The sequence below is a fragment of the Astyanax mexicanus genome, chromosome 18, assembly GCF_023375975.1.
Source record: "Astyanax mexicanus isolate ESR-SI-001 chromosome 18, AstMex3_surface, whole genome shotgun sequence".
NCBI lineage: Eukaryota > Metazoa > Chordata > Actinopteri > Characiformes > Acestrorhamphidae > Astyanax > Astyanax mexicanus.
Genome location: NC_064425.1, coordinates 42,284,099 through 42,303,870, shown reverse-complemented (window position 1 = coordinate 42,303,870; position 19,772 = coordinate 42,284,099). Strand labels below are relative to the sequence as shown.

Sequence of the window (19,772 nt, the reverse complement as noted above, 5' to 3'; positions counted from 1 at the left end):
CCACATTCTGGTTCCACACTGGTCACTTTTTTAAAAACACACCGCTTGGCTACTTCATTAGAAACACCCTGTATGGTTATACACTGGCCACTTTATTAGAAACATCTTAATTTATGATTCCACCCCATGTTATTGTTCCACAGAGGACACTTTATTGGAAACATCCTAATTTGTGGTTCCAAACGGGCCATTTTATTAGAAAGACCTTTTACTTACCATTTATGTTTTATTGGAAACAGCTTAAAATCAGCACAAGTCAGGTGTTTCCAATAGAGTGGCCAGTACCTGAGCACACAACAGGGTGTTTCTAATAAAGTGGCCACAGTGAGTGCGTGCTGCTTATTTGCTGCCCCCTTTGCCCCGCCCTCACCCCCGTCAGCGTCAGCGCTGTGCCTGGTGTCACGGCCCACGTGACCAGTCCTGCGCGAGCTATTGGTCGGCGGCAGGTTGTGTTATTGATGTATTGATTGTCCAGTGCACCTGACCGGGCAGCTGTAGGGTGTGATAGGGGTGTGTGTGCGCGCGCGTGCGTGCGTGTGCGTGTGTGTGTCTGTGAACGAGCAGGCGGGCGAGCGCGCGTGTGCGGATGCATGTCTGTGTGTGTTCGCGTGTAACGCGCTCGAGGAGATGAGAGAGCAGCGCTCGCGCGCAGCAGAGCATCCTCCTCCTCCTCCTCCTCCTGCTGCTCATCCTCCTCATCCTGCTCTTCATCCTCATCATCAGCCTCAGCATCACCAGCAGCAGCAGCGGCGCGAGCACGAGCAGCAGCAGCAGATACGCTAAAGGTAAGAAGAGCAGCTCGTGCACGCGTGCCACGCGCCGCTTTGTTGTTGCGCGTGCACAGAGAAGGTCAGAGTGTGCGATTTTGCTGCGAACTCTCCCTCAGGACTAGGAGACGTGGACACAGGCGTGCGCGCGCACCGTGTATCGCCTGTGTTCCACTGCGTCCCGTGTTAATAATGCGCTAATGCTGCGTGCTCGTGCGCGTGCGTGCGTGTATATTGTGGGAATCTAAAATGAAGACGAGCAGGAGTGGAGGTTCGCTGTGGCGCGCGGGAGCTAGCAGAAGGGCGGTGTTTTAGGAGTGTGTGTGTGTGTGTGTGTGTGTGTGTGTGTACAGCTGCTGAAGCTGGATCGAGGTTAATCTGTGATGACATGATGGCAGTAATGTCTGTGTGTGTGTGTGTGTGTGTGTGTTCATGTATGTGTGTGTGCGTTTGTGTGTGTGTGTTTATAGCTGTATCCTGTTTATGTCGCTGTCCAGGGTACTGAAGAAGACTTTTACTATCCTAAGGATCCATGTTCCAAATTTCTCACATTAAACACTGCCATGCCAAAAGTAATGGGACAGGAATTAGTATCATATGCCATGATTTTTGCCAAGTCTCATGGTTGCTAAAGAATATAGGATATATGTGTTCTGCTAGTGAGAGTGGATCAGTCACAGCAGTGCTGCTGGAGTTTTTAAACAACCCAGTTTCAATACTGGACTGAGGATGGTACCCAAACAGCATCCTGTGTGCACAAAGGTGTGAAAGTATCACCATTAATTACTCTGTAGGTAATTACAGGTAACTACTTAAAGTATAAAAGTAAAAGTAAAAGTAAAAGTAATGTAAGCATGTACGGCTTCTGATCATTGAAGAACTGGGTGACAGGAGGAAGATAATAATTCACCAGATATCCCATTCATGTTTTCTGCATTTGGTAACTCTGATGTCTTTACAGTGGTGGTAAAAGGAAACAGGTGTCAGTCAAGAGTCTCAAATTATCATTAGGAAGAAAAAAAAAATCAAATCTACATGGTCCTATGTTAAAAAATGGTTTACTCCCTAAACCTAATAACTGATTGGGCCACCTTTAAAGGAGAACTCTATTGTAAAATGGACTTTTGTTGTAGTAAAACATGATAAAAAGTACTTACATTTGATGAATAGCACACCTCCGTTCTCCCCTACAGCGTTTTGAGATCCAGAAATTTTAACAGTTTGTCCAAAACACCCTTCAGACTGGGCGAAACATGGCATAATTTGCCCCAATAAATTGCTTTTTCCACTGTTATCCAACTCAAAGTAGCTCCACGCCTCCTTGGTAGAATCTGGAGAGCCCTGACATTTAAAACGACAGTGTAGACAGTGATGGCGGCGCTCAAAGCTGGGATGTAAACAATATTTTTTAAAAAGCTTCGTGTGCACTTTTTGAGTTATTAATGCCTCGTTTTTAAATGTGGACCTACTTTGAGCCTGAAAAACGGTGGAAAAAGTGATTTATTGGGAAAAAAATGATGCCCCATGTCTTGAAAAGAGTTTGGACAAACCGTTAAAATTTCTGGATCTTGGAACGCTGTGGGAGAACAGAGGTGTGCTATTCAACAAAAACTATTTATCATAAAACTATTTATCATGTTTTACTGCACCAAAAGTCCATTTTACACTGGAGTTCTCTTTTAACAGCAACAACTGCAGTCAAGCGTTTGTGGTAACTTGCAATAGGTCTCTTACAGCGCTGTGGAGGAATTTTTGCTTTACTCTTCTTTACAAAATTGTAATTGTTGTAAGTCTGCCACATTTAAGAGTTTTCTAGCATGAACCACCTTTTTAAGATCATTCCACAGCATCTCAATAGGATTCAGGTCAGGACTTTGACTAGGCCTCTCCAAATTCTTCACTTGGTTCTTCTTCAGACATTCGGAGGTGGGCTTGCTGGTGTGCTTTGGATCATTGTCCTGCTGCAGAACCCAAGTTCGTTTCAGCTTGAGGTCATGAACAAATAAATAGTTAGACATTCTCCTTCAGGACTTTTTACTAGAAAGCTGAATTCTTGGTTCCATTTATCACAGCAATTCTTCCAGGACCTGAAGCAGCAAAACAGCCCCAGACCATCGCACTACCACCACCATGTTTTACTGTAGGTATTATGATATTTTCTGAAATGCGGATTTACCTTTAAGCCAGATGTAATAATGGGAGAGACACCTTCCCAAAAAGTTAAACTTAGTAAAAAGTAAAACCTTTTTTCTCGTCAGTCTTGGGGATCATGTTTTCTGGCAAATATGAGACGAGCCTTAATGTTCTTTTTGCTCAGCAGTGTTTTTTGTCTTGGTACTATGCCACGAAGATTTATGTCCATTTTATCTCTTTTTTATGATGCAGTCATAAACGCTGACCTTAACTGAGGCAAATAAGGCCTGTAGTGCTTTTGATGTTGTTGTTTGGGGTCTTTTGTGACCTTTTGGATGAGTTGTTGCTGTGCTTTTGGTGTAATTTTGTTGGCCGACAACTCCTGGAAGGTTCACCACTGTTCCATGTATTTGCCATTTGTGGATTATGGGACTTGGGGAATGGCGATGTGCAGATTTGTGAGCTAAATCCCACACAGTTCAAATAAGAAAATACTGGCTGAAGCTCTGCTGACAACAGCATTATATATCCTTTAATATGAGCGTGTTTATTGATTCTGGTACATAACAGACCACACCTGTGGTTCTCCGGTGTTTGCTGGGGTCTTCATGCTGCTGATTAGCTCTTTTGCAGCAGTCTGAACGTGTGAATCACACTGAGCTAACGCTACAGCGTCGGTAACGCATGAGGAACATCTTGGGTCGTTACAGACGGCAGGAAGCAGTGATTAGAGCTGGATTGATCTAGGTATTGTGAGCTAACAGAAAGGCCTTTTATCTGCAACTTCATCACTGAAACCTGACTCACCACTCGTAATCAGACCTGACTCACGGCCGTGTTTTCTCTGAGAGGCTGGACACACGCCAGCCGAGCTCGGGCCTCGCCGCCACGCAGCGTATACACTATAACACAATTACTGACTTCCTGCCATTCAGAAGCAGCTGCAGTGCTTCAGGCTCGTAGCTCGACTTGCGTTTACACTTTAAACCGGTTTAAAACAAATATATCAACAAAAAAACATCTAAAACAACCAGGGCTGGTGATAGCCATTTTGGAGCCCTAGGCACAAATGCTTTGTAGTGGCCACCCCATCCAACACACAATAACTCAGGATGTCAAATTATGGTTTATGGTTCCAATTTCTCCAAAATGCTAGAGGAATATAATTTGATATTAATGTCAATAATAGAAAGGATTTTTCAAGGATTTAAATATTTTATTTGAAAAACAGTTTAGTTTGCTTTTGGTTAGATTTTTTTAGTACGCCAAAATTTGGTTTATGCAAAACTTTTTCTGAAGTTTGTCTTCCCATAACTCCAAAATGCTACAGTAGAAACACTTGATAATTAAGTCATTAATAATATATAGATGTTTCTTCAAGCATTTAAAGATGTCATTTAATAAAAGTTTAATTTGCTGATTTTATAGGACTCCAAACTCTGGTTTATGGAAAAACAAATGTGATGCGATATGATAACCCTTTGATCTTCATGTTTTATAGCACTGCGAACTACTATACTATATACAAATCTACAGATTGGTACATTGGGATTTACCTTCTGCTCAGATTCAATCAAATTCAGCAATGTTGATTAGATGGACAGTGACCCAAAATATACTCTGAAAGCAACACAGGAGTTTTTTAAGGCAGAGAAATGGAATATTCAGCAGATCTGAACCCAATCAAGCAGCATTTCCCACACTTAAGACAAAACTAAAGGTAGGAAGACCCACAAACTGGCAACAACTGAAGAAAGCTGCAGTAAAGGCCTTGGAAAGCATCATAATCAAGGATATCCAGTGTTTGGTGTTGCCCATGGGTTCTAAACTGGGGTAATAGTGTAGCTCCTGGGATCCCTTAGTGCTCTTATGCCAGCCAGGAGATATAATCCCTCCAGCGGGTGCTGGGTCTTCCCCTGGGTCTCTTCCCAGCGGGACGAAACCGGGTGGCATCCTTATACGATGCCTGAACCGCCTCAGCCGACTCCTCGCAATGCAGTAGAGCAGCAGCTCTATTCCAAGCCTCCTCTGGATAACAGAGCTCCACACTTTATCCTGAAGAGTGTTTTCATAACATAACGTGATGTAGGACATGAGACAGACTCATGGTGAGTTCCTCCTGGTGAAAGACTGATGGGTAATGCATTATCCTGTGTCGCCGATCAGACGTGTAGAGTATAAACCAACCACAGCTCCTCAACCACGCCCCATTACAAGCACACTTTCAGCCGGAAAACTTGGGGTAAATGCAAATTGGGGTAAATGCAAGGTGAGAATTTTGAAGTATTTGCAAACTTTTAAAGGTGGAAAACTAGAGGTAATTAAACATTTTAAGGCTGAAAACTTGGGGGTAATTGAAAAGGTTTAAGGTGGAAAAATCAGGAGTAGTTGCAAACTTTTAACGTGAAAAACTTGGAGGAAATTGCAGACTTTTTAGGTGGAAATCTCAACTTGGGAAAAAAATGCTTATTTTTAAAGAGGAAAATATTTGGGGTATTTGCAAACTTTAAGGCAGAAAACTTGGGAAAAATGCTAATTTTAATGCGTAAAACTAGGAGTAATTGCACATTTTTAAGGTGGAAAACTTGCGTTAATTGCATAATTTATGGTTGAAAACTTTTAGTAAATGTAGACTTTAAGGCAGAAAACTTAGGGGTATTTGCAAAGTTTTAAGGTGGAAAATGTCAGGGTTATTGCAAACTTTCAGGCAAAAGACTCAGGTTAATTGCATACTTTTAAGGTGGAAATCTCAGGGTAAATGCAAACTTTAAGATAAAAATCACAGGGTAAACTGCAAACTTTAGTGCAAAAAACTTTGGGTAGTTGCAAACTTTAAGTTTAAAAACTTAGTGGTTAATTGCAAACTTTTAAGGAGGAAAATGATGGATAATTGGACACTTTAAGGTGGAATGCTTGGGAAAATTGCAAAATGTAAGGCGTTAAACTTGGGGTAAATGCAAACTTAAATGTGGAATACTCAGGTAAACTGCAAACTTTAAGGCGGAGCACGTGAGGTAAATGCACACATCTTGTTTACCTAGTTAATTTAAGTGAGGAAATAAAACATTAGCAGAGCATCTCATTGTACACATTTTGAACTTGCTCAGCTGCGTAATTTAAGGTGTGAATAGAATAGAATAGGCTTATTTTAAAGATCAATCTCTGGTTTATATGAATCAGTATCAGATCACTTACATGAAAACCCACCCCTAGTGTCAACCTGGCATTAGCTTCATTAGTTTGTGGAAATCTGTAATAAACATTAGGACATAAGAGGCACTCTCACTCATTATTTACACTGTAATTAACCCACTGTATCGTAATCAGTAACATTCTGAATATTTCAGATATTATTGCGGAATTATTTTACAGGAGAAAAATATCTGTTAGCTTTTTTTTCAGCTGTAAAAGAAGCCGTCAGGTTCTGGCTGGGACAGAATCTCATTAGCTTGATGCATCTGAACGCTTCCAGCTTCAATCAGTGGTAATGAAATTGTGTGAGCTGTGAGAGAGTGAATCTGGCTCAGATACAGAAGTGCCTCAAAACCTGCACTGCTTCAGTCAATACATCACTACAAATACTCCACTCTCTGTCTCTGAGGTCGGAGGGATTGTTTACTTGCTTATTTATGTGTTTATCTGTGTGTTTATATGTGTGTTCTTATGATCCATATATATTCTGACAGACTGTAATGCACTGCAGGAAGCATAGGGGTTATACACGTTATACACTCCTCCATAACTCTCTATAATGTTCACATGAGCCACACGCTCATTCTGACAGACTGTAATAGACTGCAGGAAGCATAGGGGGCGCTCTATAATCCACTATAGTTCTCTATAATGTTCATATGATCCAAATTCTCATTTTGACAGACTGTAATACACTACAGGGGGTGTAGGGGGTGCTCTATAATGCTTTATAATGATTCATAATGTTCATATAATCCACATAATTATTCTTACAGACTGTAATACACCACAGAAAGCATAGATTGAGCTTTATAATGCTCTATAATGTTCATATGACCAATATTCTCATTCTGACAGACTGTAAAACACCACAGGAAACATAGAGGGAGCTCTATAAAGCTCTATAATGTTCATATGATCCAAATTCTCATTCAGACAGACTGTAAAAGTGTATTGGATGCTCTAAGATGCTCTACAATGTTCATATGATCCAAATTCTCTTTCTTACAGACTGTTGTACACTACAATACAGGTAAGGGGCGCTCTTTAATGCTTTATAATGCTTCGTAATGTTTATATGATCCACACACTTATTTTAACACACTCTAATACACTACAGGAAGCATAGATGGAGCTATATAATGCCCTATAATGTTCATATGATCCACATACTTATTCTGACACATTGTAATACACTACAGAAAGTGTAGAGGATGCTCTATAATGCTCATATGATCCACATACTTGTTCTGACAGACAGTAATACACTACAGGAAGCATAGATGGAGCTCTATAATGCTCTATAATGTTCATATGATTCACATACGTATTCTGACACACTGTAATACACTACAGAAAGTGTAGAGGATGCTCTATGATGCTCATATGATCCACACACTTGTTCTGACAGACTGTAATACACTACAGGATGTGTAGATGGAGCTCTATAATGCTCTATAACATCAAACAAAGCTAAATTAAAACACATCACAGAGTTAATACGGAATAAATACAGAATAATTGATAGGAGAAGTGCAGTCGCAGTTGTGTGATGTCCTGTCCAGTTCAGCTGTAATAAGGATCTCTGATCTGGAGATGTAATGCTGCTCTCTGATTGGTTGAATGAGGCGAGGCTGGTATGGCTGGTAAAGGAGTGTAAATCCTCCGGCTAAAGTGATGTCAGTGCCTCCGTGCCGAGCCGCCGCAGCCTGCACCGCCGCCAGCCTGCTTATATAAGAGTGCAGAGGCCTGGGGGGCGGGGATCAGTCGTGTGGGTGACGAGCAGCTTTAACCGAGCGAAGTTTCTGCCTCCATGTTCGTGGTTAGAGCTGCTGCTAGTGGTTCTTTAGTGTGTGTGTGTGAGTGTGTGTGTGTAGAGAGAGAGAGAGAGAGACAGAATATAATAGGAGAAAGCAGGGGAGGGTGGTCTGTGTGTTCAGTGCTTTTGTTCTGATTTCCTGTATAGACCTGTAGACCTGTCTAACAGCAGGTGCATGCAGCTCCAGCGCAGAGAAACAGCTCCATTACCAGTCAAAAGTTTGGACACACCTTAAATACAGTGTTTTTCCATTATTTTAAAATGTTCAGCATTGTGGATTAATGCTAAAGTAACCTAAACTATGAAGAAAAACATTCCAAATTACTTAGTAAACAAAAAAAAAAAAAAAGGTTTATATGTTTTATAATTTATATTCTTCTTCTACAGATTTGCACATTTTGGCATTTTCTTGGTCAGCTTCATGGGGTAGAGTCACCTGTAACAAACACTAGACGGGAGCAATAAACCCTGTAAAAATATTACATTACATTAAATTACGTTTCACAGACGCTTTTGTCCAAAGCATTTTATACAACAATAGTGATGTACATATAGTAATAGTAATAGTAATAGAAAAAAAAAAATATATATATATATCCTTTTTAGTCCCAGCGTCCTCATATGAGGACATTCCATTACTGCTTCTCTGCACCATTATTCATATATATTTTTTAAACTTTGACCCTTTAGCCTTATATGGAGACATGTACGTATGCCAGTACTATTTAGTAGTCACATGACAACATTATACTTAACTGATTAAAAACAAGATGGCGAGAATCCCGGGCAAAAGTTTCTACAGCCAGGTAAGAAAATATTGTAGATTTTTACGTTTAAAACTATGTTATTTACTTTCCGTAGAAAGAAATAATGTAGTTTTTTGACTAATTGGGTCCTTCTGATCGCAAATGGCAAGGTTTTTTTTGTTGTTGCAAAAATGCTTCCTATACAAAGAGAAAGTTAAGGTTCTATATTTTTTTGTACTTGTTAGGTACTCCTGAATAGATAGAAGAAATTAAAAATGCACACCAAGCTAAAGTCCGGGTCTCAGGAGAATATATATATATATATATATATATATATAGTTAGCAAAAGTTAGTATGTTAGAGGTGTTAGGAGAGTGGGTGCTCTTCGAAGTGCTCTGACTTTAAGAGTTTTTTAAAGATAGCCAGGGACGATCCTGCTCTGTATTAATTATTATATGTATTATACTGGTATCAATAACTACAGTATGATGAATAGTAAGTATGGTATTGTTTTTAGAATAAAAGAATGTAATAATGTCATATTACAGTAGCTGATTTTTGATTCATGCTACGTGTACAGTGTAGAGAATATAATAGTGTGTTCAGTGCTATTGTTCTGATTTCCTGTATAGCCTGACTAACAGCAGGTGCATTCAGCTCCAGTGTAGAGGAACAGGTGCATACTGTACAGTGCGCTAAAAATGTATTAGAACAGTGAGGTCAATCCAATTATGTCTACTGTAGACTGAAAACATTTGGATTTGATATTAAATTATATCAAAAACAAGTCAGAATATTTCAGCTTTTATTTCCAGGTATTTACATCTGTATCTGATACATAGTTCAGAAAATAGCACCTCCTGTCTAAACCCATCTATTTTTCTTATAAGCAAAATTATTGGAACATGTGACTGTCAGGTTTGTTTCATTGCCCAGGCTTTTCAAACCATCACTGATTGGTGGAAACTTCACACTCGACCTCGAGCAGTTTGGACTGTGTGTCTCTCCACTCTTCCTCCAGACTCTGATCCCTTGATTTACTTTAAATGAAATGTAAAATTTACTGATGATCAGTGATGGTTTGTTTAGAGAGACATGTCTGATATCTGCTGGTGTTGATCCACTGTGTTTTATTATCAAGTCTAAAGTCAGTGCAGTTTTGTTTTCCTAGAAAATCTTACAGCACTTCATATCTTACAGCTTCCCTCTGCTACTGACAACTTTTATGGAGATACAGATTTCATTTTCCAGCAGGATTTGGCTCACTGCCAAAAGGACTGATTGGTCTTAAATAATATTCTTATTTTCTGAGACACTGATTTTGGGTTTTCATTGGCTGTAAGCCATAATCATCTACAATAAAAGATATAATACTTAAAATACTTGAAATAGATGTGGTTAATACATCTATATAATATATGAGTTTAACATTTTCAACTGAATTACTGAAATAAAGTAACTTTTCAATGATATTCTATTTTTTTTAGATGCACCTGTATTCGTCTGATATTAAAATGAGTTTGTTAATGTGAAAAATGTAAGAATTTAAGAAATCTGTAGGGGCAAATATTTTTTTAAAACATATAAAAAAAAAGCATATGTAAAATTGTAATAGTGGAATAAATCAGGAAATAATATGATATAAACTGAGTTGTAAAGCCCAAAAAATCAAGGTACAGTCAGGGTATAACAGGGTATATAACAATAGGGTGTATATTGTGGTATAATATGATATAAATCAAGATAAAATAGTTTAAAGAATAAGCGATTAGCAGGTCAGTGAAACAGGCTGTAAAATAACATGTGTGGAATATAATAAGGCAGTGCGGTATGAATAAGTGCGAGTATTATGGGATATTAGGGGTATAATAGTATAATAGAGGCAGTGTGAGTCAGTGAGTGTGTGAAATTACTATGTGTTGGACTCTTGCTGGGAGACGGCGGCTGAGTGGAGGCAGTGTTTACTGAACTCAGTGTGTGTGTGTGCTGTGAAACCAGTGATTTACTGAAGGAAAGTTTAAACCCATTACAGACGTTACAGCCGGAATTCAGACTGTGGGTAAATGGAGGTCTATGGCTGGGGATTTCTCGCTTTCTTACAGCCTGTACTGTACTGAACGTGCTGGATTTAGTTTAAACTGCTGGAGAAAAGAATTAGCATTTTAAATACAAGGGTGCAAAAATTTAATACATTTTGGGGCATCGAGTGGTCCAGTGGTCTAAAGCGCTATGCCACTATGAGCAGGAGGTCGCAGGTTCGAACCCCAGCTCATGCAGCTTTGCCATCAAGCTGCCGGCGCTCAGAGGGAGCACAATTGGCCCTGCTCCCTGCGGGTGGGTAGATGGCGCTCTCTCCCACATCACTCCTAGGGTGATGTCTGCAGCACAGGGCGTCTGTAAGCTGATGTATCGGAACCGAGTCGCTGCGCTGTGGAGTCTGACTTCACATGTATTGGAGTAGGCATGTGCTAGTCTTTACCCTCCTGTTGTGTTGGGGCATTACTGGTGATAGGGGGAGTCCTAGTGAGTGGGTTGGGTAATTGGCCATGTAAATTGGGGAGAAAATGGGAAAAATTTGAAATAAAATTATATATACATAAAAAAAAGATTAAAGTAAATGATAAACACATAGAAAGGGCTGTGACAATTCAGTGAAAAACAGCAAACTCCATCTGCATAACCTGCATCCAGCAACAGAGGGAGCTCTATATACTGCAGGCTGCGCTCACGCTACATAACCAGGCTGGAGGCAGAGCTAGGTAGAGTGAGGTAAAGCAAGAAAGAGTGAGGTAGAGGTTCACAGTGAACGCTCGCACCAAACTACTTCTTATCCTGGACAAAATGAGTGCAGCCAAACCAACTGCTGAAAAACTGTTGTGATGCTTAAACAAATTTAGGTTTAAATCTTAATTTATTGTGTTTCGCATTGATTACAGGATATCTAACAGCGAAATAGCATATCAAAATTTTTTGTCCATATTGTGTTGGGAAAGAGGTGTATGTTGTTAAGATTTTTGGAAGTATAGATAGATAAATAGAGGAGTAGTGTGTCCTCTATTCTTCTTTGGATCAAGGGTTATGGTGTCCCGATTTTTGTTGGAATAGAAGGGTTGAGTGTCTTTATTTTTGTTGGGATAGAGCGGTTAAATGTCTTGATTCTTGTTGGGATAGAGCGGCAGGATGTTGCAATGCTTGTAGCGATAGAGCGGTAGGGTATTCTAATTCTTCATGGGATAGAGGGGTTGATAACCACAATTTATGTTGGGATAGAGGTGTAGGATGTCCTAATTCTTTTTGGGGCAGAGGGGTATGGTGTCCTAGTTCTTTTTTGGAGAGAGGTGTAGGGTGTCCTGGTTTTTGTCGGTATAGAGGGGTAGAGTGTTTCCTTTCTTGTTGGGATAGAGAGGTAGAGTGTTTAAAATTTTGTTGGGATAGAAAGGTAGAGTGTCCCAATCGCCGTTGGGATAGAGAGGTAGAGTGTCCCAATTCTTGTTGGGAAAAAGGGGTAGAGTGTTTCGATTCTTGTTGTGATATAGTGGTAGGGTGTCCCAATTCTTGTTCAGATAGAGAGGTAGAGTGTCTTTATTCTTGTTGGGATAGAGGGTGTCCCAATTCTTGTTGGGATAGGGGAGTAGGGTGTCCCAATTCTTGTTCAGATAGAGAAGTAGAGTGTCTTTATTCTTGTTGGGATAGAGGGGTAGGGTGTCCCTATTCTTGTTGGGATAGAAGAGCAGAGGATCCAGATTCTGGTTGGAATAGAGGGGTGGAGTGTCCCAATTCTTGTTGGGATAGAGCGGTACTCTGCACAGGCAGCTAAAGAAATCCAGGGTAATCATTGAATGTTCTCAATTTAATGGATCTCCAATAATTGATGGCAAGTTTCTTTATAACACTAGTGATAAGTCCCAGTAGCTAACTAGCTAAATTTCCTCTTCCACCTTAAATGGTTCAACAGCAGTTAAGATATCTGCTGCATGATTTGAGGTGGTATTGGAATTGTTTGTTCTGTAGAGTCTTTATAACTCTATGCAGGTCACCCACAATGCTTTGCTGAGCTGGTGAGCTGCAGCTGCTCCAGTTCAGAGTGTGTTCTGGTAGCAGACTGTTCCAGCTACAGATAAAAGCTGTGAGCAGGTGCAGGTGGAACAGTAGATACTGCACTCTGTGCTGTTGTTACATTCAGACTAAAACAGACTGCAGGGCAGTAAATCAAGATATAATAGATGAATAGGTCAGGGTATAATATTGGTATAATAGGGACACAAAGCAGGTTATAACAGGGCAGATAATCAGGGTATAATTGGGTAATAAATATGGGTATAATAAAGGAATATGTCAGGGTATAATAGTGCTTTAATAGCGACACTAAGTAGGTTATAATAGGGCAGATAATCAGGGTATAATTGGGTAATAAATATAGGTGTAATAAAGGAATATGTTAGGGTATAATAGTGCTTTAATAGCGACACTAAGTAGGTTATAATCGGGCAGGAAATTAGGGTATAATTGGGTAATAAATATAGGTATAATAAAGGAGTATGTCAGAGTATAACAGTGCTTTGATAGGTTATAATAGTAGGTTATAATAGGGCAGATAATCAGGGTATAATTGGGTAATAAATATGGGTATAATAAAGGAATAAGTCATGGTATAATAGTGCTTTAATAGGTTATAATAGTAGGTTATAATAGGCAGGAAATTAGGGTATAATGGGATATTAATCAGGATAAAATGCAGAACAATTCCAGTTATAATAGGGTATATATCATGGTTTAATATATCACATGTCTGTGTGTGTGTGTGTGTGTGTGTGTTTGATTGGCACCTTGGCTCAGGCCAGGCCACTACTGTACACAAACACACCATCAACAATGGGTTTAACAACACACACACACACACACACACACTGTGCTTTACTGTAGATTCCTATCATTTCCTGGCAGACCCCTCAGCCCTGCCTCCAGCATCACCACCGTCATCTCTGCAACTCAATACAGCACTAAGAGCAACACACACTCACCAGCCAGCCAAAACATTATGACCACCCTGTAAGGCAGTCTTACACCTCTGCTATTAGCACGCCTTATAAAACCAGTGCAGTTGGGTGAAGTCTGGGGATGGGTGGGGGATGTCCATAAAATATTATCCTGATATTTTGGGGCATTTTTGCTTAAATAATTTAAAGAAAATTATTTTACCTCTTGCAACAAATTCATAATAAATATTAAACTATTACTATGAGAAATATGAGACTTTCATACATTTAATAGAAACAAAAAAAATCTAAAAATGTTTCTCTGTTTTGAAAAGAGCAGAGGTGAAAAAGTACAGAAAAATTGTAATTAAATAAAAGTACCTTTACTTTGCTACAATTCTACCTAAGTAAAAGTAAAAAAGTACTCATCTAAAGATCTACTCGAGTAAAAGTACTCAATTTAAAATGTACTTTAAGTAAAAGTCACATAGTTACTTTTAATTATTTGATATTAAAAAAGTACAACAAATCACACATTAATATTTTTTTTAATTCAGACAATTGTTTTTTTCCCAAGATTTTTATTTTTTTCTCAGTAATTGGGAGTTTTCCAATGTAGCGAAGTAAATTACTTAAATTACCTGTTTTAAAAACTACTTTAAAAATGACAAATTACTCATAAAATTGACTCAGTACATTACAGTAACTTGAGTAAATGTAATTCATTACTGTCCACCTCTGGAAAAGAGTAACTTCAAATTGTAATGTAACAATGATGTTTTAATGTATTATAAATGTAATTTAGTGTTTTTTGGACTATAAGGCACATTTAAAATGCTTCAATTTTCCCAAAAATCGACAGTACGCCTTATAATCCGGTGCTCCTTATGTATGAATTTTAACAGTCATGTATTAGAGAACAGTAAAGACACTCCACTGTATGAGAAAGTATTAGAAAAAGGTGAGTTTTCAGTGAAGTTTCTCCAGCATTAAGGCTGGGTGCAGCAGCAGCATTAGCATTAGCCGCTAACCACATCGCTTGCTCTTTCGTCGTTCAGAGGTGAGTATATCGGGCTGTAGTCTGCACATTTGCTGTGTTAAAACAAACTACATGGGATGAATCGCTAGTTGATAGTGCTGGAGAAACAATACTGAAAACTCACCCTTAGAAAATGTGGAAATCTAAGCTTACTGTAAATAAAGGGAATCGTTTAACTCACCCAAATAAACAGTTTTCAGGAGAGAAATCTGTGTAGATTAACATCCAGCGCTTGTCCCCGTTAGAAGGGACATAGAAACATGGCGTCACCCTTGCTCACTTCGATGTAGGCATCCTTACTAGTGTTGCTTAATGCACCTTATAATCTGGTGCACCTTATGCATGAAAATAGACCAGAAAATAGACATTTTTTGATAGTGTCCCTTATAATCCGGTACACATTGTAGTCCGAAAAATAGGAAAAAAAAAAGAACAAAAGTAAAGTAATGTAGCAACAGAAATCTGCCTCAAAACTAAGGTGCAACAGCTAAGAAGTACAGTACAGTACATAGTTAAATATATACAAAACAGACTAAATCATGATATGTTTTTCTTTTATTGTGTCTGAATTATTGCTGATATTATTGTGTACGATATGATATATGGGTAACACTTTATTTTAAGGAACACAAATTAGGCGCTTATTAATGTCTTATTATTTGCTTAATAAAGCCTTAATTAGATATTTGCAAATGATTTATTCACTACTCATTAGGCTTCATTCTGTGTGTAAGTGTTATAGGTGCTTAATCATAAATGCACCTTAGCAATGCTATTTTAACCATAAATGTACCTCAGCAGTGCTATTCTAATCATAAATGTACCTCGGCATTGCTAGTTTGCACATAACAATACTTTGACGTTGCTATTTTAATCATTAAATTAATCATTAATCATTAAATGCTATGTTATGTTAGCACCCTGTTAAGCAGGTTATTAAGCATTAACTATAAGCTAATTCTACATGTTATTAGTAATATTATAAATGGCAGAAGTTTGATCTATGTGAGTTTGGCATGGTTATGGCTGTGCTGGAGTTTATTATAAAAGAGTTAATAAGGGCTTAATAAATCACTAATAGACCAAGATGTGCACCATATTCTAAAGTGAGCTTCTGTTCATCACTAATTACACACCAGAAAGAAACGAAAAAAATATTTAATTAATCACAGATCAATAATTAAGGACCAATAACACTTATGCTGAATAAAGCCTAATAACTAGTGAAGAAATCATTTACAAATGTCTAATTAAGGCTTAATTAAGCCTATAATAAGATATTAATAAGCACCTAATTTGTGTTCCTTAAAATAACGTGTTACCGATATATGATATGGCACACCCCTGATTGGCTGCTCTGTATAATAGTGGTATTAAAGGAGGGGGTGATGGATGGAGGTCGGGCAGTAGGGCAGTAGAGCTGTAGTATAGACAAACACAGTGAACTGCACTGGAAACCTGCCCAGAATCATCAGCACGTCTCAACCCAACCCAGTCTGTCTGAGTGTGTGTGAGTGTGTGTGTGTGTGTGACTGTGAGAGTGTGACCAGCCCTGACCCTCACTTGGCCCAGAGGTACCAACACACACACACTCACACACACACACTCTGTATCTGTTGCTGAGAGAGAGAGTGTGGAATCAGTGCAGTGATCAGTCAGATCCATCTTTTTATAGATCTTGCTCTTTGCACTGGTGAAACTGTCCAAAATCTATTGGTCTGCTGAAACATTAAGGGACCAACCCCAACCCATAATCCCCCCTCTACCAAACTTTACACTTGGAACAATGCAGTCATATCGCTTTTACACCTAAAGAACTCTGGTTTTTAAACCAGTTCTGTTTGGACTTCGAAGAAACGAGGTGATTTTCAGCGAATCAGCCTGCGTTTCCACCAGTTTTAGTGGATCCGTCAAAACGTCACATCAAGGGGCGCCGAGTGGTCCAGCGGTCTAAAGCACTGCCACTATGAGTGGGAGGTCGCAGGTTCGAACCCACGCTAAGCGCCGGCACTCAGAGGAAGCCAAATTGGCCCTGCTCCCTGGTGGGTAGAGGGCGCTCTTTAAACATGTATATAACAATAACATATATATGACAATAACATATGTATAACGATAACAAAACACAGGCTATAAACTCTATCTATCTATCTATCTATCTATCTATCTATCTATCTATCTATCTATCTATCTATCTATCTATCTATCTATCTATGATGGAGCTGTGTTTTAATGCTGTGTACGTTAAGGAGCTGTGCTAACTCAGGTAAACTGTGGGAGCTCAGGCAGACGCAGTGATACAGTTTGAATATGAAGTGACTGTGATCACTGAGCTCCGACAGCTGTACACACACAGACACCTACACCTGTCGCCCTCTCTATATCTGCACCAGCCCTCACCACCTGAGAGACAGGTCGACAGCAGGGTGATAAATATATATCAATAACAAATTTAATAACATATATATAACAATAACATGTATCTATCTATCTATCTATCTATCTATCTATCTATCTATCTATCTATCTATCTATCTATCTATCTATCTATCTATCTATCTATCTATCTATCTATCTCTTTTTCTCACTCACTCTCACTCTCTTTTTCTCTCACAATTTAGATCGACAGCAGGCTGACAATAACATATATAACGATAACAAATATATAACAATAACATATATAACGATAACAAATATATAACAATAACATATATATAACAATAACATATATAACGATAACAAATATATAACAATAACATATATATAACAATAACATATATAACGATAACAAATATATAACAATAACATATATATAACAATAACATATATAACGATAACAAATATATAACGATAACAAATATATAACAATAACATATATATAATGATATAATCTCTCACAATTTATCTTGCACTTTCTTCTCTCTCACTTTTTTTCTTTCACTCTTTTTTCTTACACACTCTTTGTTTCTCTCTTTCTTTTTCTCTGTCTCTCTTTCATTCTTTCTCTCTCTCACTCTTCTCTCACACACGTTTCTCTCAATCTTTCTCTCTGTTGTTCTCTCTTCCTCTTAATTGTTTCTTACTCTCTCTCTCTCTCTCTCTCTCTCTCTCTCTCTCTCTCTCTCTCTCTCTCTCTCTCTCTCTCTCTCTCTCTCTCTCTGCAGGCTGAAGATGTTGCTGCACTGAGGCTCGTTTGCTCGCCCTAATCCAGCACCAGCTCTCTCTCTCTCTCTCTCTCTCTCTATTCCTCCGTTCATCCCTCCACCATGAGCCGGATCCTGGATAAGCTGGACCCCCGCCGGGTCCAGTGGTCCGCCTTCAGCTCACGGGTTCTCAGGACTAAACCCGTGGAGTCCATGCTGGACAGCTCGGCGGGCACGGCTGGCACGGGGCCACACGGCACCAAGCTGGCGCGGGTGCTGACCACAGTGGACCTGGTGTCTCTGGGGGTGGGCAGCTGTGTGGGCACCGGCATGTACGTCGTCTCCGGGCTGGTTGCTAAGGAAATGGCCGGACCGGGGGTCATCGTGTCGTTCATCATCGCCGCTGTGGCCTCCATACTGTCAGGTGACTGGAACACTACAACACACTACAACACTTTATAATGTGCTATAAACTATTTTACACAGTAAAAATAGTTTACAGCATTTCTACGAAGTAAAGAAAAGGGGTTATAACACTTTTGCATAGTATGAATACAGTTTATAAAGTTTAACACATTTATAAAGTAAGGAAATAGTTTATTATATTTTTAAGTTGAGAAACTTTAACAATAAATAAAGAAGCTGTTTATAGCATATTTACATTAGAAATGAACCGTTTACAACTATTTCCTAGAATAAAGTAGCAGTTTATAACTTTTTACACCATTAAAGAACAGTTTTGCATCATAAATAAAGACTTTACAACAGTTATACACAGTAATGAAACATATTATAACACTTTTACACAGTAAATAAAGACTTTACAACAGTTTTACACAGTAAAGAAACAGCTTATAACACTTTTACACAGTAAATAAAGACTTTACAATAGTTTTACACAGTAAAGACACAGGTTATAACACTTTTACACAGTATATAAAGACTTTACAACCATTTTACACAGTATTGAAACAGATTATAACACTTTTACACAGTAAATAAAGACTTTACAACAGTTTTACACAGTAAAGAAACAGCTTATAACACTTTTACACAGTAAATAAAGACTTTACAATAGTTTTACACAGTAAAGACACAGGTTATAACACTTTTACACAGTAAATAAAGACTTTACAATAGTTTTACACTGTTAAGAAACAGATTATAACACTTTTACACAGTAAATAAAGACTTTACAACAGTTTTACACAGTAAAGAAACAGCTTATAACACTTTCACACAGTAAATAAAGACTTTACAACAGTTTTACACAGTAAAGAAACAGCTTATAACACTTTTACACAGTAAATAAAGACTTTACTACAGTTTTACACAGTAAAGAAACAGCTTATAACACTTTCACACAGTAAATAAAGACTTTACAATAGTTTTACACAGTAAAGAAACAGCTAATAACACTTTTACACAGTAAATAAAGACTTTACTACAGTTTTACACAGTAAAGAAACAGCTTATAACACTTTTACACAGTAAATAAAGACTTTACAACAGTTTTACACAGTAAAGAAACAGCTTATAACACTTTCACACAGTAAATAAAGACTTTACAACAGTTTTACACAGTAAAGAAACAGCTTATAACACTTTTACACAGTAAATAAAGACTTTACTACAGTTTTACACAGTAAAGAAACAGCTTATAACACTTTCACACAGTAAATAAAGACTTTACAATAGTTTTACACAGTAAAGAAACAGCTAATAACACTTTTACACAGTAAATAAAGACTTTACTACAGTTTTACACAGTAAAGAAACAGCTTATAACACTTTTACACAGTAAATAAAGACTTTACAACAGCTTTACACAGTTAAGAAACAGCTTTAAACACTTTTAAACAGTAAATAAAGACTTAACAACAGTTTTACACAGTAATGAAACAGCTTATAACACTTTTACACAGTAAATAAAGACTTTACTACAGATTTACACAGTTAA

General features: G+C 38.3%; 1 protein-coding gene across 1 annotated transcript in view; it reads left to right on the top strand.

The window, feature by feature from the left end:
* The first annotated feature begins 464 nt into the window (after positions 1-464).
* Positions 465-19,772, top strand: part of slc7a14a (solute carrier family 7 member 14a) — a 36,186-nt gene continuing 16,878 nt past the window's right edge. Inside the window, exons 1-2 of the mRNA XM_022668838.2 lie at positions 465-785; positions 17,834-18,236. Of these exons, the coding sequence (XP_022524559.1) occupies positions 17,936-18,236 (301 nt within the window). The 5' untranslated portion in view covers positions 465-785; positions 17,834-17,935. The remainder of the gene's footprint in view (positions 786-17,833; positions 18,237-19,772) is intronic.